Source organism: Hemiscyllium ocellatum, chromosome 10 (assembly GCF_020745735.1).
Source record: "Hemiscyllium ocellatum isolate sHemOce1 chromosome 10, sHemOce1.pat.X.cur, whole genome shotgun sequence".
In the NCBI taxonomy this organism is placed as follows: domain Eukaryota; kingdom Metazoa; phylum Chordata; class Chondrichthyes; order Orectolobiformes; family Hemiscylliidae; genus Hemiscyllium; species Hemiscyllium ocellatum.
Window position 1 is genome coordinate 45756318 of NC_083410.1, and position 24347 is coordinate 45780664.

The 24347-nt window shown below is 45.6% G+C and overlaps 1 protein-coding gene across 1 annotated transcript in view; it reads left to right on the forward strand.

Annotated features, from left to right (window-relative positions):
* ush2a (Usher syndrome 2A (autosomal recessive, mild)) overlaps nt 1-24347 on the forward strand; it is a 985309-nt gene that overhangs the window by 686978 nt on the left and 273984 nt on the right. Inside the window, 4 exon segments of the mRNA XM_060830996.1 lie at nt 3348-3367; nt 3370-3439; nt 7717-7777; nt 9070-9232. Coding sequence (XP_060686979.1) covers nt 3348-3367; nt 3370-3439; nt 7717-7777; nt 9070-9232 — 314 coding nt within the window.

The window sequence follows — 24347 nt, forward strand, 5'->3', positions numbered from 1 at the left end:
TATAAGTTGCATTATTACATGCCTTATTATGCATGCCTATTTGACAGCTCACTGGAGGATTGTTCACACTGCTGGAAAACACCGTTGACTTTGCTGAAGTTACATGTTTATATAGTCATATTGTTATTATTTTCTGTGGTCACTTCTGTCAACATCTCAACTTCTTGCAAAAGATTAAGAGTTGTGAAGTGCTTAAAACCTATGTACTAATAAATTGAAGGTCTGTTTAATTGATTGCTTCTGCAGGGTTTATAAGCACCTGCTTTTCTCTCAAATGATTATGAATGGATTTTCTTTTTCCTCTAACAACTTGATACATGTCAGTGTTACTATAGGGTTCACCGTATCTATATAAGGTGTAAATGAGCACAGAGGTACCAGTAATTGGCATGCAGTGTATAAGGGGTAATTTGGTATGGGTGTGATATGAGCTGGCATTGAGTTGGTATGGGAGATTTAAGGTACAGTTAGAGTAATAGGGTGGAAGGTGTGTGATGGACTGATTTTGGGAGTGCTAGAGGGACTTAAATGTGAGCAAAACACCAGATCAAAGTCCCCTGTGGCTACTTCCAACTGCTTCTGAAATGCACTGACGCCTCCAATCCAAGGATCCCAAGATTTGGTATAACTGTGAGGAATTACCTCCAGCATTTCCACTGATCTTTCAGAAAGATTATTGGAGGAGAATGGGAGAATATTGCAGTCATTCAAAGCCACAGATATGTTGCTACAAAAAGAATGCCTATGATGGAAATCAAATTATCCCTATAATCCATACTAACTTTGAACTAAAAGACTAACTAAATTCTTTCTTTTTTATGTATGTTCCTTCATTGTATCAACTTTAGACTCACCTTTAAATGTGTTTATGATATATGCAAGAAATATTGTTCCAAGTGAAAGAAATTTTAAATTCAACCAAAATTTACCCTGAAAACAATAGCATATAATTAACACACTACAACATTCTTTAAAGATATCTTTGTGTGTCAATTAGACTAAAACATAGAACATAGAACAGTACAGCACAGAACAGGCCCTTCAGCCCACGATGTTGTGCCTCATGTAATTGATCCTCATGTAAGGTAAACCTAATGTACGAACCCTCAAATTTCTGTGACCATATGCATGTCCAGCAGTCTCTTAAATATCCCGAATGACCTCACTTCCACAACTGCTGCTGGCAACACATTCCATGCTTCACAACTCTCTGTGTAAAGAACCCGCCTCTGACATCCCCTTTATACTTTCCGCCAAACCGCTTAAAACTATGGCCCCTCATGTTAACAATTTCTGCCCTGGGAAAAAGTTTCTGGCTATCAATTCTATCTATGACCCTCCTTATCTTCTTCAGCTCAATTAGGTCCCCTCTTTTCCTTCTTTATTCCAATGAAAAAAGTCCGAGCTCAGTCAACCTCTCTTCATAAGATAAGCCCTCCATTCCAGGAAGCATCCTGGTAAACCTCCTCTGAACCCTCTCCAAAGCATTCACATCTTTCCCATTAGTTAGTTTACAATAGATAACAGCCAATCTATTTAAAGCATCAGTGTTAGGCATGCCCTAAAAATAGTTTTTTTTAATATCAAGTAATAATTATCATAGATGTTCAGCCATCAGTTGGTTGAGCAAAGCCCATCTGTGCAGCTTCAACCATATTGGGAATCAATTGTCACTTGAGAACATAACCCATTCTGGCATAAGCAGAGTCTATAAAGTAGTGGTTTATTTCTCCCAAAAGCCACTGTTGGAATTATTTACTCGTTCTACTAAAAAAGTGAAGTAGAAATAGGATAAATGACTTGTCAGCAGTGGTTTACTAAAAAATAAGTCATGTGGCATTGTGATTATATTACACTCTTGCCCTTTAATCTTTTGGATCGTGGTGTTTGGTATTGATGGCTACTTTCTATTAACAGCATGTTTGAGAGTATTATGATTTCTAATTAAACAACCAATAATATTTTTATTGTCGTGGCACAATTCTCCTGCTAATTGTTTACATATGCAGTCAGAAGTTTGCAATAATTCAATACACTTGCAGCTTGAATCTCATAACTGCAATATTTAAACAACATATCACCTATCCCCCTGTATGCGATCTCTTTGTTTCAGGCACAATTTGAGCATAAGGATTTCTAGAAGGCTTGAAAATCCATCGGGGTTGATTAGCTTCCCTGTTATTTTTTCTTATAGTGTTTTATGCTGGAGATGCCCCATTGTTGCTAACATGTTGCAATAGGACATTTTAGTTTCTTTTGCCATCGCCATTATCTCAGTCTTGGCTCTGTCACTACTGACATAAATGTTGCGGATTAGTGACCCACTTTAGGTCTTCCGTGCAGACTCTGGTGCAGCTGTGTCAGAGTTACCATCTTTTGTTTGAGGCATTCAAGCAATGCTCTATCCTCAAATCATTTCTATAAAAACAAGAACAGAAATTGCAGGAAAAGCTCAGCAGATCTTGAAGTATTCATGGAAAGGCAGCAGAGTCAACACTTTGGGTCAGTGATCTTTCTACAGAAGGGTTCTGCAGTTCAGAGAAAGGGTTACTGGAACTGAAACATTAACTCTGCTTTCTATCCATAGATGTGGTCAGACCGCTGAGTTTCTGCAGCAATGCCATTTTTATTTTTGATTTCCAGCATCTGTGGTTCCTTGTTTTGCTTCCATAAAATAAACAGGTTATTTGGTTATTTATCTTATTGCTGTTTCTAGGACATTGCTGTATTAGAACAATGACTACACTAAAAAAGGACAATTGAAGTGCTCTCAAATGTTTTGGGACATGCTAAAATTATGAAAGGTATATATATAAATGTGAGTAATTTCTCTGTGCATATGGACACTAAGAACTGATACAGATATTGTACTAATGATAAGGTTGTAAAGCAGCTATTATCTGTGTTGGTTCTCTATTGTGCCTTATAATCATACCAATTAAAACTGTAAAAGCACTAAAATATCTTTAAAGCAGTTTATTAAGTCTAATAAAAACCCAGTTATGTATGGTATCATTGTATAGATTATTTAATAATAGATGCTTGTGTCAAAATAAATAATCTCATGATATAAAACATTGGAGTAAATATCCCATACAATTGGATAGTATTAGATATAAAATTATCACTTTGTTTATTATCTATAGTTTATGATATTTACTACAATTAATGTGGTTCATTTGCTTATATATCAGAAATTTTACAGACTGAGAAATTCTGTACTTTAGATTCGGTGCATCTCTGAATAATTTACATCCATTAAGACATTAGATGCTCCATTCTTGAAAGATGTAATGAGATTACTATATAACATCTCTCTCTATTTTATATTTTTGTATTTTAGCAAGAACTCTTAGAATTGATTGGCTATCCCTAGACGACCAAATGATATCATCTAAGGATATGAAATTAGGAGAAGAACATTGCATCAATGTGTCATGTCATGAATTCAAAAGACAGATCAAAACAGTCAATAGTGTGTTTATATTCAATAAAAAATAAATGAAAGTAACTGTGGTCAGGGATATCCTCTTATCTGCCAGGGAGTCAAGTACTGAAATATATTAATTGTTTTGCAAATGCCATAAATTATTCTATAAATAGAAGACTGAAGGGAGTTGTTTTGATACTTGAGGCAGAATCTTGAGATTACAATCCCTCGTGGAAAAGCAGGACCATTTTTGGATCAGGATACCAATTTACTGGTCTAAGCAATACCAATGCTCTTTCCCAGACTAAGACAAGCATCATCTGGTTTCTGGGTTTGCCAAACTCACCATATTGGATGTTGAATGGATTTTTTTCCTGTTCTCTGAGAACAGCAGGAGGCGGCCTGACAACACCACCAACATTTTTGTGCACAACTCTCCTCTGACCATCAAATCTTGGTGTCCTTTCCAATTTGCTTCTTAAATATCCATTTCATCAGATAACACTCATGCACATCTCTTGCTCTTTTGACCTTTTGCACCCTTTTGCTCACAGTTACTTCCTACAAATATTAACCCTTTATCTTTAGCAATAATTTGAACTCTCACTAACTGTTTAAATTTTCTGATTGTAGGAGATCGTCCACCCCCTCCAAGGGAGAAATTGAGTACTGTTGGTGGACCCATGGAAACCATGATGTGGAGGTTCCATTGTTGGATGGGGATGGATAAGGTCAGAAGTTGCACGAGACCAAGTTATAGTCCAACAGGTTTATTTTCGGAACACTGTTCCTTTGTCAGGTGAAGTGTGGCCACCATTGAGAAGGAAACCCTGGAGATAACATCGTATAGCAGCTCAGGCTGTTGTTGATGGGGAGAGGAGTGATCCAGAGGCCTGATGACAGCATTCAATATCACATTAGCACTTGGCTCTTAAATTGTGCCTTTGTTAAATCAGTGTCACTGTATATTAGTTGTCGTGATCTGCATTATACTAATTTGGAATCTAATTTCACCTGCCTCATGACTGACTTGTGCCTCACAGAATTCCAGTGCTGGTGGTGACAGAGAAGACAGGAGGAGTCTAGGAGGTCCCCTGACGAGTCCCAGCACTGTGATTCCTGTACAACTTCCATTAGCACAGATACATATACCTTGTGAGTCTAACCTCAACAAAAGACAAAGTGGCATACAGTAAAAAGCACTTTATACATGAGCAAGTGTGAGCAATGGGCACAGAGGCAGCAGTAGCGCCAGGGACGCAGGTTCGATTCCAGCCTTGGTCGACTGTCTGTGTGGAGTTTGCACATTCTCCCTGTGTCTGCATGGGTTTCCTCCTCCAGTCCAAAGATGCGCAGATCAGGTGAATTGGCCATATTAAATTGCCCATTGTATTAGGTGTGTTAGTCAGAAGAAAATGGGTCTGGTTGGGTTACTCTTTAGAGAGCCAGTGTGAATTGTTGGGCCGAAGGGCCTGTTTCTACACTATAGGGAATTTAATCTAATCTAAAACCCTAATGACAGAGTCAGACCTGTACAGATGTAAATGGGGTGGTCTTTGACAGGGCTCTCATAGACTTCAGAGCTCAGATGTTCTTTGCCACTGCCATTTTGTGGCTCAACAAAGGATTAAAAACTCTCCAGTTAGTGTATTTCATGTAGCACCATTTGCCAATCAGAAGAGTCATTGAACCCAATAACTCCACTTTCTCTCCACAGGTCTTGCCAGACCTGCTGACTTTCTCCAGCACCTGCTGTATTTTTAGCCCGAATTTGATTGTTAGCAATCAAACTACCAGGAATATTGCGAGGCTTGCTTTAGAGCAAATCATATGAACCCCCCTTTTTTTCTTTAATTTAAAGATGCCTCAAAAAATAATAATCTTGTAAATCATATAATTTTAAAATCACCATCATCTGACCAGACCATAGGAAAGTTCCCTGATTAGAGAGGGACAACTGGTTGTGGTTCAACCTGGGGGTCACCACAATTCAGGCGGGTGAAGTGGTAAAGGAGGAGAATCCATCATGATAACCTCAGCCAGTGCAGGAATTAAACCCACACTGTTGGCATCATTCTGGATCTCAAACCAGTCTTCCAGCCAAGTGAGCTAAACCAACCCCCACATAATTGTAACAGTGCATCATAGAAATAGAAATCTCTAACAGCGAATTCTATCCCTGAAGGCACATCATGATACTCCCCTTTTTCCTGATCTTCTTCCAATGATGTAGCATGATCTCCACTTTCTTCTTGCCTCTTATGACAGATCTAGTCCTCTATAATCCTGGACGTTCTTGTTGGATCATATTGAAGGGCATCACCAGATCTGACCATGCAGCAGAACCTTTTCTTAAGTAATCCAATTATTTGGCATTTGGGCTTCAAGGAATATCTTTTGGCCCTAAGAAGCTAAGTATGGAAGTGATCTGGAGGAAGGAAAACCTGCTGTATATGGATTGGCCAAAAGATAAACAACTATGGAAGCTCTCTGGATATCCAAGGGCAGACTTGCATTATGGTCCTCTGATGAAACCACAAGCCAGTTGCAATTAAAGGGAGTGGAAGTCATTCCCATGAACCAAAGCACCTGGCTGATACAATGTTGCCTTAATTACCATGTGGGTTCAGTTTCTGACCCGCTGGAGATGTGGATAGCTGGCAACTGAAGCAACCCCAAAAGCTCTCTGGATTTGACTGGAAGCAGCTATAATTGAGTCCTCTAATGCAAAGCAATCCTGTCATGAGATGGAGATTGTGAGATCCAACAGATGTCACCCACCAATGACACAAAACACACAGATGAGAGGATTTGAGAGTTACGCTTATCTTGACAGCCATGTGCAACACATGATAGCCACTGATTTTGTTGGAAGCTTGCTTTCACAAGGTTGTAAATGCCTGCAATGGCCTGTTGCAAGAACTTCAGCCTTCTGAAACCCTACTTGTGAATGAAAAGAACACAATGGCCATTTCAAGCATCGCTTTCAATGCCCATACATGAGTATTTACCAACACAATGAGAAGCTTACATTGAATACAGAATGTCCACACACACAAACCCTAGAAAGTCCAGTGTGTAGCCACAAATTTCAAATCATTTCCATGAGGTAACATCTTCTAAATATTACCAACATATCTTTTTGAACAGGTTGTTCAGCCACCTTAAACTTCACTGTGCACATTCACGGCAAGTTGGGGTCACATTTCCCCCCTTTTCAATTTCAGCCCACTGCCCAATCTTTCAGCAGGGGAGGATAGGGGTTGGAGAAACAGGATGGGGTTACAGGGTTAAAATTCCACCTTGCTTGGATGATATCTTCCCTGAAGATGTTTAATGTTAAAAGATTTGACTTCTGTTCAGCTTTTCGACAAAGAAGACTTATTTTACTGAAAAATAAATCAGTTTCAAAGTAAAATGCAAGACTGAATCCGCAATGAAAGTGTATTGTGTTTTTTTGAATTATTGAGCAGTATACTAAAATGACTTTACTTAAACTAAGATGCTGGAGAAACTGAGGGAGGACTCAGTTTGAGAAGCAGCTACAGCTCACCGACTAAGTCCCAAAATACTGATTTATAATCAATTCTGTGTGCAGCTTAAATATTTTATTTATTTCACGGGAATGCCAATAGTAAATATCTTTTTGTTTCAACAAAGTCTTTCCAAATATATGCTTTTTTCTGATGGCTGCAAGAAAGTAATAGATTGTTTAAATTTATGTTAAAAGGATTTCTCCTTTAAATCTTTTCATCAACACAAGACTGAGCATTCATTAAAAATAGCTTCAGAGACAAATCTATGGTTATACTTGTAAGATTCTTGGTAGTGAGTGTAGTGCTACGAAACATGAGTATGAGGGCTGTATTGCAGATATTCTGATAGCAGCAGCAGCAGCAGAGTCAACTAAGAAACTTGAGATGGAATTTAAATCGGACCACACATTAACATTCAGACTTCCTGTGGAGGATGAGTTATGCCAAGGAGAGTAGAAAAGTGATTGCGCAAAAACCAAAGAGTTGATGAATTATGCCTTAACAAGCGAATAATACAACTGATATTTTCTTTGGAGACAAAGCAAGTTAGATTACTTAAACTAAGGAAGATAATGTTTCTATTGAAGGTTGGGGGATAATAGACATAAACAAATGGAAGACACTAAAATTGTAACAAAGCTTATTCTATTGTATTAATCATCAGAATTAATGGGAAAATGATGGATATACTAAATTTATGTTTTTAATGCTTCTTAACTGAATTTAAGTCTTATTTTTTCTTTTGTACAGAACCAAGCAATACCCTTTCACAGATCCCAGCCACCATTTTGCTTATGTGGATATTCTTTATGTATGAGACTAGGCTGTGAATGTCAGTGGTGTTACTGTGACAAGAGGAATGTGCTGATAATCATTCCCCACGACTCACACCATTAGTGCAAATATTTTAACTTAATCACCAAAATGGCCAATTGATTCCCTTTTGCTATCCAGATTTTTAAACAAAATTCACAAATTCCTTTAATAAACTCAAGGTTAATCCTTTTATCATATGACAACACTCCTAAAAGCAAGAGGCAAAACGGGTTAACATCGAAACTGTAACTTGGAATGAGACCTAATCCTCTTTTGATCCCAAAACAAATATGAACACTTAAGATAAAGGACAGCAAAGACTCTACGGGGATGATATTCTGAAAGAATAGAAAAAAATAAAACACCCTTATTAGCTAATGACTGTGTAACAACCATTAGAATATGATGAATTTTGTCAGTTCACTGGATTTCTTCTGGACAAAATGGAATGGCTGACAGCCGTAAACTGATGAAAGATCTTCCAAGCATGCCCAATAGATGGAAATCAGGCTGATTCCAACTCTTTGGGAAGCAATCACAGTTCAGTTTCTCAGGGTTGACAGGGTGTCAAAATATTGAGATGTGGAAACTTTATCAGGTTCCCAATAACTTTATTTTCCTTCCATTTCCATTGCTCCCTCTGTCTCCTTGATTGAACCCCTCTTTGCTGATCAGTCACAGTTCCCTCTCTTCCATCATTCCTCTATCTATCGAACTGTCTCTGTCTGTCCCTCTCTTGCAGAACTGGAACAGAAGTACAACTCAACATGTACATCCACTTCACTGGTGAGCAACTTGGAGACAGTGTGTCTCCAACTCACCAACCAAATTTAATCAAGTCCAAGTTTTAAACAGGTCTTGGCATTTTGTTCACATCCTGTCGGGCAGCAATATCCAAATTCATTCCTATTGACTTTAATTTGATCACTGTCCATGATATGTACGTTTTTCTTTATAGCCTCATCACGTACCATTAATGTTTTCTGTGAACTGCATACAGTTCAACAGGGTTTTTGATGTGGCAAAATTAAAAAGCTATTGTAGTGGTCTGCTTTTGTTGAAAAACATACATGTGTAAGTGTAGATGGAGTCATTTATCATAATTAACAATGCAAAGGTTAGTTTGTTGAGCAGCTTTGAACCATTTCAAACTCTTTCTTGATTCACTGAGTCCCAACTTTATAGTTGAGCAGCTTCATTACCACTGAAGTTTTACTCAGTTGTTACAGTGGGAAACTGATTATGTGTTTTGCATGAAATGCTCCATAATATTCTTAATCGGTTTGCTGTGATGGAGTGCTGTACAGCAGTCAGCCAGGCTATGCTTGCTGTGAAGACAGATACATTGTGTCAAGTTTGAATTCCTTCGTAGTTTGTTGTGGTGGGTTTCTCCACACTTTACAACCTGGATTTCACTGTTCTGGGACTTACTACATCAGAGTTCTGCCAGGTAGGCAAGACTAATTTTTTGTGAGTTCTGTTGTTTGATTATGCACTGACATTCAGTATTTGACATTTTTAGTATGATTAAATGCCTAGTGCTCATTTACTCCTCAAATGAACCTCACAATCTTAAGTATATCATGCACTAGAGACATACGTACTGGGAGGAAAAGAAAACTGACCTCTGTATAGTGATAGTATTCTACAAAACTAAACTCTGTCAATATATGTCATCAAAAATCATATCCATGTTAAAATCTAGTTTGCAAAATTGCCCATGTGTTTCCAGTCTTCCAGTGCTATTAAAGATCTTTGAATAGAAAAGAATAGAATATCCTTTATTGTCATGTATTCTCCAGTACAAAAGTACAGGAATACAGTGAAAAGTATTTATAGAGGCTGTCTTTGATCACACCATCTTAGCTACAAATACCTAGGTATAAATTTAGATACACAAGAGGATTAAAAGGAAAACTAGTAGCATTATTTATAGTGTGTAGAAATTAAGTTAAAGATATGATAGTTGTAACAGAGTTAAAGGATTTACATTACAGTCCAGTAAACAATTTCAGATCGCAGCAGCTCAGCATATGATCTGACCACAAGCACCAGGCACAAGTCCAACAACTGCCCCGCTGTTTACCAGCCTCCAGAGCCCTCCTCACTAGCACTCAGCTGCAACTAGGTAAGGCACATGGTACCAGGTCTCACTTCACTTCGCATTGCACCAGATCTCGGGTTTCCCCCTCACATCGCACCAATACTCGGATACTCCCCCCAACACTGCTCCAAAACTCAGTATTCCCCCTCACATCGCTCCAATACTCGGGTATTCCCCCCAACACCGCTCCAAAACTCAGTATTCCCCCTCACATCGCTCCAATACTCGGGTACTCCCCCTCACACCGCTCCAAAACTCGGTATTCCCCCTCACATTGCTCCAATACTCTGGTATTCCCCCTCACATTGCTCCAATACTCGGTATTCCCCCTCACAACACTCCAATACTCAGCTATTCCCCCTCACACCACTCCAATACTTGGTATTCCCACTCACATCGCTCCAATACTCCGGTATTCCCCCTCACATCGCTCTAATACTTGGTATTCCCTCTCACACTGCTCCAGTACTCGGGTATTCCCCCTCACATTGCTCCAATACTCCGGTATTCCCCCTCACATCGCTTCAATACTCTGGTATTCCCTCTCACACTGCTCCAATACTCAGGTATACCCCCTCACACCGCTCCAATACTCGGGTATTCTCCCTCACATCCTTCCAATACTCGGGTATTCCCCCTCAGCCCACTTCAATACTCAGATTACCCCCTCAAATTGCTCCAATACTCGGGTATTCCCCCTCAGCCCGCTCCAATACTCGGGTATTCTCCCTCACATCCTTCCAATACTCGGGTATTCCCCCTCAGCCTGCTTCAATACTCGGGTTACTCCCTCAAATCGCTCCAATACTTGGGTATTCCCCCTCAGCCTGCTCCAATACTTGGGTATTCCCCCTCAGCCCGCTTCAATACTCGGTATTCCCCCTCACATCGCTCCAATACTCGGGTATTCCCCCTCACATCGCTCCAATACTCAGGTATTCTCCCTCACACTGCTCCAATACTTGGGTATTAACATTCGCATCGCTCCAATACTCGGGTATTCTCCCTCACATCGTTACAATACACGGGTTTCCCCCTCACACCAATCCAAAACTCGGATTTCGCCCTCACACCTCTCCAATACTCCAGTATTCCCCCTCACACCGCTCCAGTACTCGGGTGTTCCCCCTCACACCTCTCCAATAATCGGATTTCACCCTCACACCGCTCCGATACTCAGTTATTTCCCTCACAATGCTCCAATACATGGGTTTCCCCCTCAGAACACACCAATACTTGGGTTACCCCTTACACCACTCCAAGACTTGGTTATTTCCCTCACAATGCTCCAATACTCAGGTTTCCTCAGCGAGTCGTGAGTTCATGGAATGCCCTGCCAGTGGCAGTGGTGGACTCTCCCTCTTTATGGGCATTTAAACGGGCATTGGATAGGCATATGGAGGATAGTGGGCTAGTGTAGGTTAGATGGGCTTGGATCGGCGCAACATTGAGGGCCAAAGGGCCTGTACTGCGCTGTTTATTTCTATGTTCTATGATACTCAGGTTTGGCCCTCACACCATTCCGATACTCGGTTATTCCCATCACACCTCAGCAATACTCAGGTTTCCCCCTCACAATGCTCCAGTACTCGGGTTTCCCCCTTAACCAGCTTCAATACTCGGGTATTCCCCATCACACCACTCCAACACTCGGGTATTCACCCTCACATTGCACCAATTCTCGGGCATTCACCCTCACAATGCTTCAATACTCGGGTTCCCCCCCCCCCACCCTATTCCAATACTCACGTCTCCCACTCACACCACTGAAATACTCGGGTTTCCCCCTCACATCGCTTCAATACTCAGGTTTCCCCCTCCCACTGCTCCAATACTCGGTATTCTCCCTCACATCACTCCAGTACTCAGGTTTACCCCTCTCATCGCACCAATACTCGGGTATTCCCCCTCAGCCTGCTCCAATACTCGGGTACTCCCCCTCACATCGCTTCAATCCTCGGGTTTCCCCCTCACCCCGCTCCTGTACTCGGGTCTCCCTCTCACACCGTTCCAATACTCAGGTTTCCCACGCACATCGCTCCAATATTCAGGTTTCCCCCTCACACCGCTTCAATACTTAGGTATTCCCCCTCACATTGCTCCAATACTCGGGTTTCCCCCTCACACTGCCCCAATACTCGGGTATTCTCACTCGCATCACACCAATACTCGGGTATTGCCCCTTAGCCCGCTTCAATAATCGAGTATTCCCCTTCAGCCCGCTCCAATACTTGGGTTAGCCCCTCACATCGCACCAATACTCAGGTATTCACCCTCAGCCCGCTCCAACACTCAGGTATTCTCCCTCACATCGCTTCAATACTCGGGTATTCCCTCTCACACCACTCCAGTACTCGGTATTCCCCCTCACATCGCTCCAATACTCGGGTATTCCCCCTCATACTACTCCAATACTCAGGCATTCCCCCTCACACCACTCCAATACTCCAGTATTCCACCTCACATCGTTTCAATACTCGGGTATTCCCTCTCACACCGCTCCAATACTCGGGTATTCCCCCTCACTCAGCTCCAATATTCGGATTTTCCCCACACACCGCTTCTATACTTGGTTATTCACCTCACAACGCTCCAATATGCGTGTTTCCCCGCCTTGCACCACTCCAGTATGCGGGTTTCCCCCTCACACTGCTCCAATACTCGGGTTACCCCCTCACATCGCTCCAATACTCGGGTACTCGCCCTCAGACTGCTCCAATACTCGGGTTTCACCCTCACATCGCACCAATACTCAGGTATTCCCCAACAGCCCGCTCTAATACTCGGGTACTCCCCCTCACATTGCACCAATACTCGGGTATTCCACCTCACACCGCTCGAATACTCGGGTTTCCCCCTCACATTGCTCCAATACTTGGGTTTCCCACTCATACTCCTCCAATACTCGGGTTTCACCCTCACATCACACCAATACTCGGGTATTCCCCCTCAGCCTGCTCCAATACTCAGATATTCCACCTCAGCCCGCTTCAATACTCAGGTTTCACCCTCACATCGCTCCAACACTCGGGTATTCCCCAACAGCCCGCTCCAATACTCGGGTTTCCCCCTCACTCCGCTCCAGTACTCGGTTATTCCCATCACACTGCTCCAATACTCAGTATTCCCCATCACATCGCAGCAATACTCAGGTTTCCCTCTCACACCGTTCCAGTACTCCGGATTCCCCCTCACACTGCTCCAATACTCGGGTTTCCCCCTTACCCTGCTCCAATACTCAGGTATTCTCCCTCACACCGCTTCAATACTCTGTTATTCCCCTCACAATGATCCAATACTCGGGTATCCCCCTCACATTGCACTAATACTCAGATATTCCCCCTCACATCGCTCCAATACTCAATTTCCCACTCACACCGCTCCAATACTCGGGTTTCCTCCTCATACCCCTCCAATACTCAGGTTTCTCCCTCAAATCACCCCAATAATCGGGTTTCCCCCCCACACTGCACCAATACTCGGGTATTCTCCCTCACATCGCTCCAATACTCGGGTTTCCCCCTCACACTGCTCCAGTACTCGGGTATTCTCACTCGCATCGCACCAATACTCGGGTATTCTCCCTCACATTGCTCACAGCACGGCATTCCCCCTCACACGGCTCCAGTACTCGGGTATTCCCCCTCACACCGCTCCAGTACTCGGGTATTCCCCCTCACACCGCTCCAGTACTCGGGTATTCCCCCTCACACCGCTCCAATACTCGGGTTTCGCCCTCACACCACTCCAATACTCAGGTATTCCCTCTCACATTGCACCAATACTTGGGTATTCCACCTCATACCGCTCGAATACTCGGGTTTCCCCCAACACTGCTTCAATACTCTGGTTTCCCACTCATACCTCTCCAATACTCGGGTTTCACCCTCACATCACACCAATACTCGGGTATGCCCCCTCAGCCCGCTCCAATACTCGGGTTTCCCCATCACACCGCTCCAATACTTGGGTTACCCCCTCACACCACACTAATACATAGGTTACCCCCTCACATCGCTCCAATACTCGGGTATTCCCTCTCACATAGCTTCAATACTCGGGTTTTCCCATCACCCCGCTCCAGTACTTGGGATTCCCCCCTCACATCACATCAATACTCGGGTTTCCCCCTCACACCGCTGCAATACTCGGGTTTCCCCTCACACCGCTCCAATACTCGGTTATTCCCCCTCACACCACTCCAATACTTGGGTTTCCCCCTCACATCGCACCGATACTCAGGTTTGCCCCTCCCACTGCTCCAATATTCAGTATTTTCCCTCACATTACTTCAATTCTCGGTATTACCCCTCACACTGCTCCAACACTCAGGAATTCCCCCTCACACTGCTCCAGTACTCGGATTTCCCCCTCACATCGATCCAACACTCGGGTATTCCCCTTCACATCGCTTCAATACTCGGGTATTCCCCTTCAGCCCGCTTCAATACTCAGGTTTCACCCTCACATCTCACCAATACTTGGGTATTCCCCCTCACCCCACTCCAATACTCGGGTATTCCCCCCCTCATCGCTCCAATACTCAGGAGTTCCCCCTCACACCGCTCCAATACTCGGGTATTCTCCTTCACACTGCCCCAATACTCGGGTATTAACACTCGTATCGTTCCAATACTCATGTTCCCCCCTCACACCTCTCCAATACTCCGGTATTCCCCTTCACACCGCTCCAATACTCGGGTTTCCCCCTTACCCTGCTCCAGTACTCCGGTTTCCCCCTTACCCTGCTCCAATACTCGGGTTTCCCCCTTACCCTGCTCCAATTCTCAGGTATTCTCCCTCACACCGCTTCAATACTCTGTTATTCCGCTCACAATGATCCAATACTCGGGTATCCCCCTCACATTGCACCAATACTCAGATATTCCCCCTCACATCGCTCCAATACTCTTGTATTCCCCTTCACAACGCTCCAGTACTCGGGTATTCCCCCTCACACCGCTCCAATACTCGGGTATTCCCCCTCACTCTGCTCCAATATTTGGGTTTCCCCCTCACTCTGCTCCAATATTTGGGTTTCCCCCTCACACCGCTCCAATACTCGGGTTTCACCCTCACACCGCTCCGATACTCAGTTATTTCCCTCACAATGCTCCAATACATGGGTTTCCCCCTCAGACCACTCCAATACATGGGTTACCCCCTTACACCACTCCAAGACTTGGTTATTTCCCTCACAATGCTCCAATACTCAGGTTTCCCCCCTCACACCACCCCAACTTGATAGAGGTGTACAAGATGATTAGGGGTCTAGATAGGGTTGACCATGAGAACCTTTTTCCACGTGTGCAGTCAGCTATTAATTAAGGGTTGGTAGGTATAGGACAGATGTTAGGGGTAGATTCTTTACTCAGCGAGTCGTGAGTTCATGGAATACCCTGCCAGTGGCAGTGGTGGACTCTCCCTCTTTATGGGCATTTAAACGGGCATTGGGTAAGCATATGGAGGATAGTGGGCGAGTGTAGGCTCGGTGGGCTTGGATCGGCGCAACATTAAGGGTCAAAGAGATGTACTGCGCTGTATTTGTCTATGTTTTATGATACTCAGGTTTGGCCCTCACACCGTTCTGATACTCAGTTATTCCCATCACACCTCAGCAATACTCGGGTTCCCCCCTCCCACTGCTCCAATACTCGGTATTCCCCCTCATACTCCTCCAATACTGGGGTTTCCCCGTCGCATGGCCCCAATCCTCAGGTTTCCCCCTCACACTGCCCCAATACTCAGGTATTCACACTCGCATCACACCAATACTCGGGTATTCCCCCTCAGCCCGCTCCAATACTCGGGTTTCCCCCTCAGAACGCTCCAATACTCGAGTATTCCCCCTCACACTGCTCCAGTACTCAGGTTTCCCCCTCACATCGCACCAATACTCAGGTATTCATCCTCAGCCCGCTCCAACACTCGGGTATTCCCCTTCACATCGCTTCAATACTCGGGTTTCCCCCTCACTCTGCTCCAGTACTCGGTTATTCCCATCACACTGCTCCAATACTCAGTATTCCCCATCACACCGTAGCAATACTCAGGTTTCCCTCTCACACCGTTCTAGTACTCCAGATTCCCCCTCACACTGCTCCAATACTCGGGTTTCCCCCTTACCCCGCTCCAATACTCAGGTATTCTCCCTCACACTGCTTCAATACTCTGTTATTCCCCTCACAATGATCCAATACTCGGGTATCCCCCTCACATTGCACCAATACTCAGATATTCCCCCTCACATCGCTCCAATACTCAATTTCCCACTCACACCACTCCAATACTCGGGTTTCCTCCTCATACCCCTCCAATACTCAGGTTTCTCCCTCACATCACCCCAATACTCGGGTTTCCCCCCAAACTGCACCAATACTCGGGTATTCTCCCTCACATCGCTCCAATACTTGGGTATTCTCCCTCACAACGCTCCAATACTCGGGTTTCCCCCTCACACAGCTCCAGTACTCGGGTATTCCCCCTCACACCGCTCCAGTACATGGGTATTCCCCCTCACAACGCTCCAATACTCGGGTTTCCCCCTCACACGGCTCCAGTACTCGGGTATGCTCACTCGCATCGCACCAATACTCGGGCATTCTCCCTCACATTGCTCAAAGCACGGCATTCCCCCTCACACGGCTCCAGTACTCGGGTATTCCCCCTCACACCGCTCCAGTACATGGGTATTCCCCCTCACAACGCTCCAATACTCGGGTTTCGCCCTCACACCACTCCAATACTCGGGTATTCCCCCTCACTCCGCTCCAATATTCGGTATTCCCCCTCACACCGCTTCTATTATTGGTTATTCACCTCACAATGCTCCAATACGCGTGTTTCCTCTCCTTCACCCCACTCCAATATGCATATTTCCCCCTCACTCCGCTCCAATAATCGGGTTTCGCCCTCACACCACTCCGATACTCAGTTATTTCCCTCACAATGCTCCAATACATGGTTTTCCCCCTCAGACAACTCCAATACTTGGGTTACCCCCTTACACTGCTCCAAGACTTGGTTATTCCCCTCACAATGCTCTAATACTCAGGTTTCCCCCTCATCCCACCCCGATACACAGGTTTCGCCCTCACACCACTCTGATACTCGGTTATTCCCATCACACCGCTCCAATACTCAGTATTCCCCCTCATACCACAGCAATACTCAGGTTTCCCTTTCACACCGCTCCAGTACTCCGGATTCCCCCTCACACTGCTCCAATACTCGGCTTTCCCCCTTACCCCGCTCCAATACTCAGGTATTCTCCCTCACACCACTTCAATACTCTGTTATTCCCCTCACAATGCTCCAACACTTGGGTTTCCCCCTCACATCGCACCAATACTCGGGTATTCCCCCTCACATCGCTCCAATACTCAAGTTCCCACTCACACCGCTCCAATACTCGGGTTTCTCACTCACATCACCCCAATACTCGGGTTTCCCCCCACACTGTACCAATACTCAGGTATTTTCCCTCACATCGCTCCAATACTTGGGTATTCCCCCTCACATCGCTCCAATACTTGGGTTTCTCCCTCACACCACTCCAGTACTTGGGTTTCACCTCACATCGCACCAATACTCAGGTTTCCTCCTCCCACTGCTCCAATACTCGGTATTCTCCTTCACATTACTCCAATATTCGGGTTTCCCCCTCATACCACTCCAATACTCGGGTATTCCCCCTCACATCGCTCCAATACTTGGGTTTCCTCCTCACATCACTCCAATACTCAGGAATTCCCCCTCACACCGCTCCAGTACTCGGGTATTCTCCCTCACACTGACCCAATACTCGGGTATTAACACTCGCATCGCTCCAATACTCATGTTTCCCCCTCACACTGCCCCAATACTCGGGTATTAACACTCGTATCGCTCCAATACACATGTTTCCCCCTCACATCGCCCCAATACTCGGGTATCCCCCTCACACCTCTCCAATACTCTGGTATTCCCCTTCACAACGCTCCAGTACTCGGGTATTCCCCCTCACTCTGCTCCAATATTTGGGTTTCCCCCTCACACCGCTCCAATACGCGGGTTTCCCCCTCACTCCGCTCCAATAATCGGGTGTCACCCTCACACTGCTCCGATACTCAGTTATTTCCCTCACAATGCTCTAATACATGGGTTTCCCCCTCAGACCACTCCAATACTTAGGTTTCCCCCCTCACACCACCCCAACTTGATAGAGGTGTACAAGATGATTAGGGGTCTAGATAGGGTTGACCACGAGAATCTTTTTCCACATGTGCAGTCAGCTATTAATTAAGGGTTGGTAGGTATAGGACAGATATTAGGGGTAGATTCTTTACTCGGCGAGTCATGAGTTCATGGAATGCCCTGCCAGTGGCAGTGGTGGACTCTCCCTCTTTATGGGCATTTAAACGGGCATTGGATAGGCATATGGAGGATAGTGGGCTAGTGTAGGTTAGATGGGCTTGGATCGGCGCAACATTGAGGGTCAAAGACATGTACTGCGCTGTATTTTTCTATGTTCTATGATACTCAGGTTTGGCCCTCACACCGTTCCGATACTCAGTTATTCCCATCACACCTCAGCAATACTCGGGTATTAACACTCACATCGCTCCAATACTCATGTTTCCCCCTCACATCGCTTCAATACTCGGGTTTCCCCCTCACATCGCACCAATACTCAGGTATTCATCCTCAGCCCGCTCCAACACTCGGGTATTCCCCTTCACATCGCTTCAATACTCGGGTTTCCCCCTCACTCCTTCCAGTACTCAGTTATTCCCATCACACTGCTCCAATACTCAGTATTCCCCATCACACAGCAGCAATACTCAGGTTCCCCTCTCACACCGTTCCAGTACTCCGGATTCCACCTCACACTGATCCAATACTCAGGTTTCCCCCTTACCCTGCTCCAATACTCAGGTATTCTCCCTCACACCGCTTCAATACTCTGTTATTCCGCTCACAATGATCCAATACTCGGGTATCCCCCTCACATTGCACCAATACTCAGATATTCCCACTCACATCGCTCCAATACTCAATTTCCCACTCACACCACTCCAATACTCGGGTTTCCTCCTCATACCCCTCCAATACTCAGGTTTCTCCCTCAAATCACCCCAATACTCGGGTTTCCCCCCACACTGCACCAATACTCGGGTATTCTCCCTCACATCGCTCCAATACTTGGGTATACTCCCTCACATCGCTCCAATACTCGGGTTTCCCCCTCACACTGCTCCAGTACTCGGGTATTCTCACTCGCATCGCACCAATACTCAGGTATTCTCCCTCACATTGCTCACAGCATGGCATTCCCCCTCACACGGCTCCAGTACTCGGGTATTCCCCCTCACACCGCTCCAGTACATGGGTATTCCCCCTCAGACCGCTCCAGTACTCCGGTGTTCCCCCTCACACCGCTCCAATACTCGGGTTTCTCTCTCACACCACTCTAGTACTTGGGTTTCGCCTCACATCGCACCAATACTCAGGTTTCCTCCTCCCATTGCTCCAATACTCGGTATTCTCCTTCACATTACTCCAATATTCGGGTTTCCCCCTCATACCACTTCAATACTCGGGCTTCCCCCCCACATCGCGCCGATACTCGGGTATTCCCCCTCACATCACTCCCATACTCAATTTCCCACTCACACCGCTCCAATACTCAGGTTTCCTCCTCATACCCCTCCAATACTCGGGTTTCCCCCTCACATCGCCCCAATACTTGGGTTTCCACCTACACTGCCCCAATACTCGGGTTTCCCCCTCACATCGCCCCAATACTCGGGTTTCCACCTACACTGCCCCAATACTCGGGCTTCCCCCTCACACTGCACCAATACTCGGTATTCTCCCTCACACCACTCCAATACTCGGGTTTCCCCCTCACATCGCTACAATACTCGGGTTTCCCCCTCACATCACACCAATACTCGGGTTATCACTTCACACCACTCCAATACTCGGTATTCCCCCTCACATCGCTCCAATACTCCGGTATTCCCCCTCATTTCACACCAATACTCGGGTTTCCCCCTCACACCGCTCCAATACTTGGGTATTCCCTGTCACACAGTCCCAATACTCAGTTATTCCCCCCCACACCGCTCCAATACTCTGGTTTCTCTATCATTCCGCTCCAATACTCCATTATTCCCCTCACAATGCTCCAATAATCGGGTTTCCCTCTCACACCACTCCAATACTCGGGTTTCCCCCACATCACTCCAATACTCCGGTTTCCCTATCATACCACTCTAATACTCTGTTATTCCCCTCACAACACTCCAATACTCAGGTTTCCCCCTCACCCCACTCCAATACTTGGGTTTCTCCCTCACATCTAACCAATACTCGTGTTTCCTACTCGTACCCCTCCAATACTCGGATTTCCCCCTCACACCACTCCAATACTCGGGTATTCCCCCCTCACACTGCTCCAATACTCAGGTTTCCCACTCATACCACCCCAATACTCGGGTTTCCCCCTCACATTGCTCCAACACTCGGGAAGTCCCCCTTAAGCCGCTCCAGTACTCGGGCTTCCCCCTCACATCGATCCAATACTCGGGTATTCCTCCTCATACCCCTCCAATACTCGGGTTTCCCCATCACACCACTCCAATACTTGGGTTACCCCCTCACACCACACTAATACTTAGGTTACCCCCTCACATCGCTCCAATACTCGGGTATTCCCTCTCATATCGCTTCAATACTCGGACTTTCCCCTCACCCCGCTCCAGTACTTGGGTTTCCCCCTCACATCACACCAATACTCGGGTTTCCCCCTCACACCGCTGCAATACTCAGGTTTCCCCTCACACCGCTCCAATACTCGGTTATTCCCCCTCACACCACTCCAATACTCGGGTTTCCCCTCACATCGCACCGATACTCAGGTTTGCCCCTCCCACTGCTCCAATATTCGGTATTTTCCCTCACATTACTTCAATACTCGGTATTACCCCTCATACTGCTCCAACACTCAGGAATTCCCCCTTAAGCTGCTCCAGTACTCGGGTTTCCCCCTCACGTCGATCCAATACTCGGGTTTCCCACTCACATCGATCCAATACTCGGGTTTCCCCTCACATCACTCCAATACTCCGGTTTCCCTATCATACCACTCTAATACTCTGTTATTCCCCTCACAATGCTCCAATACTCAGGGTTTCCCCCTCACCCCACTCCAATACTCAGGTTTCCCCCTCACATCGATCCAATACTCGGGTTTCCCTCTCATCCCACTCCAATACTCGGGTTTCCCCCTCACATCACTCCAGTACTCGAATTTCCCTACCACACTGCTCCAATATCCGGAGATCCCCCTCACACCACTTCAGTACTCGGTTATTTCCCTCACACCGCTCCAATACTGCGGTTTCCCTATCATACGTTCCAATGTTTGGGTTTTCCCCTCACACCGCCCCAATACTCGGGTTACCCCCTCATATCGCCCCAATACTCATTTATTCCCCTCACAATGCTCCAATATGTGGGTTTCCCCCTCACATCGCTCCAATACTCATTTATTCCCCTCACAATGCTCCAATACATGGTTTTCCCCCTCAGACCACTCCAATACTCGGGCTACCCCCTTACACCGCTCCAAGACTTGGTTATTCCCCTCACAATGCTCCAATACTCAGGTTTACCCCTCACATCACCTCGATACTCAGGTTTCGCGCTCACATCGCTCCGATACTCGGTTATTCCCATCACACCGCAGCAAATCTCAGATTTCCCCTCACACTGTTCCAATACTCAGTATTCCCCCTCACACTGTTCCAATACTCAGAATTCCCCCTCACACTGCTCCAATACTCAGGTATTCTCCCTCACATCACTCCAATACTCGGGTTTCCCCCTCACATCGCTCCGATGCTGGGGTTTCCCCCCCACACCGCTCCAATACTCGTTATCCACCTCGCACCAGTCCGATACTTAGATTTTGCTCTCACACCACTCCAATACTCAGATTTCCCTCCCACACTACTTCATACTTGAGTTTCCCCCTCACACCACTCCAATACTGGGTACTGCCCCTCACACCGCTGCAATACTCAGTATTCCCTCTCATACCACTCCAGTACTCGGGTATTCCCCCTCACTCCGCTCCAATAATCGGGTTTCGCCCTTACACCGCTCTGATACTCAGTTATTTCCCTCACAATGCTCCAATACTCGTGTTCCCCCCCCCACACCACTCCACTATGCGGGTTTCCCCCTCACTCCGCTCCACTATGCGGGTTTCCCCCTCACATCGCTCCAATACTCATCTATTCCCCTCACAATGCTCCAATATGTGGGTTTCCCCCTCAGACCACTCCAATACTCGGGCTACCCCCTCACAACGCTCCAAAACTTGGTTATTCCCCTCACAATGCTCCAATACTCAGGTTTACCCCTCACACCACCCCAATACTCAGGTTTCGCCCTCACATCGCTCTGATACTCGGTTATTCCCATCACACCACTCCAATACTCAGTATACACCTCACACCGCTCCAATACTCAGCATCCCGCTCACACTGCTCCAATACTCAGTATTCCCCCTCACACCGCTCCAATACTCGGGTTTCCCCCTCACACCGCTCCAATACTTGGGTTTCCCCCTCACACCGCTCCAATACTCGGTATTCCCCCTCACACCACTCCAATACTCAGGTATCCCCCTCACACCACCCTAATACTCAGTATTCCCCCTCACACCACTCCAGTAATCGATACTCCCCCTCACACCACTCCAATACTCAGTATTCCCCCTCACACCGCTCCAATACTCAGTATTGCCCCTCACACCACTCCAATACTCAGGTTTCCTCCTCACACCGCTCCAATACTCGGTATTCCCCCTGACATCGCTCCGATACTGGGGTTTCCCCCTCACACCGCTCCGATACTTAGATTTCGCGCTCACACCGCTCTAATACTCAGGTTTCCCTCCCACACTGCTCCATACTTGAGTTTCCCCCTCGCACCATTGCAATACTTAGGGTTGCCTCTCACACTGCTCCGATACTTGGGATCCCCTTCACACTGCTCCAATACTCATTTGTCCTCTTCACATTGCTCCAGTACTCAGGTTTCTGCCTCATGGTGCGCCAATACTCAGCTTTCCCCCTCACATTGCTCCAATGCTCAGGTTTTACCCTCATGGCGCTCCATTACTTGGATTTACCCTCACACTTTTCTGGTATTCTAGTTTCCTCTCACACAGCTCCATCACTCACTTTTCCCCTCACACCATTCTGGTATTCGTGTTTCCCTCTCACACCATTCAGGTATTCGGGTTTCCCCATCACTGCGCTCCAATCTTTGGGTTTCCTTTCAGGTAGTTCCAGAGCACTCGGGTTTCCCTCTCACACTGCTCCGGTATTCGGGTTTTCTCTCATGCCGCCCCAGGATCGTTGAGAGAAAAATTAGAAGAGGTTGAAAAAGAACAGGTGGAGCAGAGGAGCGCCAGCTGAAGCATCCTACACTGCTGCTGTCTTTGGCCACGTGAATAATCCTCTCTGACAAAACAACTGGCACAATGAGGCAGCTGAATTAGTTTTACGTTTTTATATTACACTGTTGTGCTTATTTGATGTTTGGAAGGGTGAGACATTAATAGCATGAAAATGTTTTATGTTTTTTCTCAAGGGGCTAATAACCTTAAATTTCAGCCAATGGAAGTTTAATATTCAGTGACTGTTCTTCATATTAACTCAGCATTTTGAATTTGAGATTGTAAAATTAGATTCAACTTTCCCCTTTCAAAACCTCCACATAAAATAGTGTGATCAGAAACTGTTTTTCTTAATTTCTGATCTTATGCTTCTTTTTTCTTCTACTAAGCTCATTCTAAATGTAAGATTATCAATAACATTTGCCATTTGAAGTTGATGGAGAAAGTGAGGTCTGCAGATACTGGAGATCAGAGCTGAAAATGTGTTGCTGGAAAAGCGCAGCAGGTCAGGCAGCATCCAAGGAGCAGGAGATTCGACGTTTTGGACATAAGCCCTTCATTCCTGAAGAAGGGCTTATGCCCGAAACGTCGAATCTCCTGTTCCTTGGATGCTGCCTGACCTGCTGCGCTTTTCCAACAACACATTTTTAGCATTTGAATTTGATGTCAGGTAAAATTGCTTGAGAAATATATCATGTGATACGATAGCTCTAAGAATATTTGCAAGATTTTATAACACTCTTCCATGTCGTAGGGTTACTTTGATCTCTTAAAATGTGTTCGATATTTACTTCCAGGTGAGGGTTACTGCATGAATATGCAACAAAATCAAACTTCTATTTGAATTGGAGATTTGTGTTACAGGAGACAATCACACTTTAAAGGAGGTGACCAGATCTGTCGTGGAAATTCCCTTCATGATGACTTTAATCAACAGTGCTTTGGCAAGCAGCTAGTTCACACAGATCTTTTGTGCTGCAGCATCGAAGAGTAAGGGAACATGTA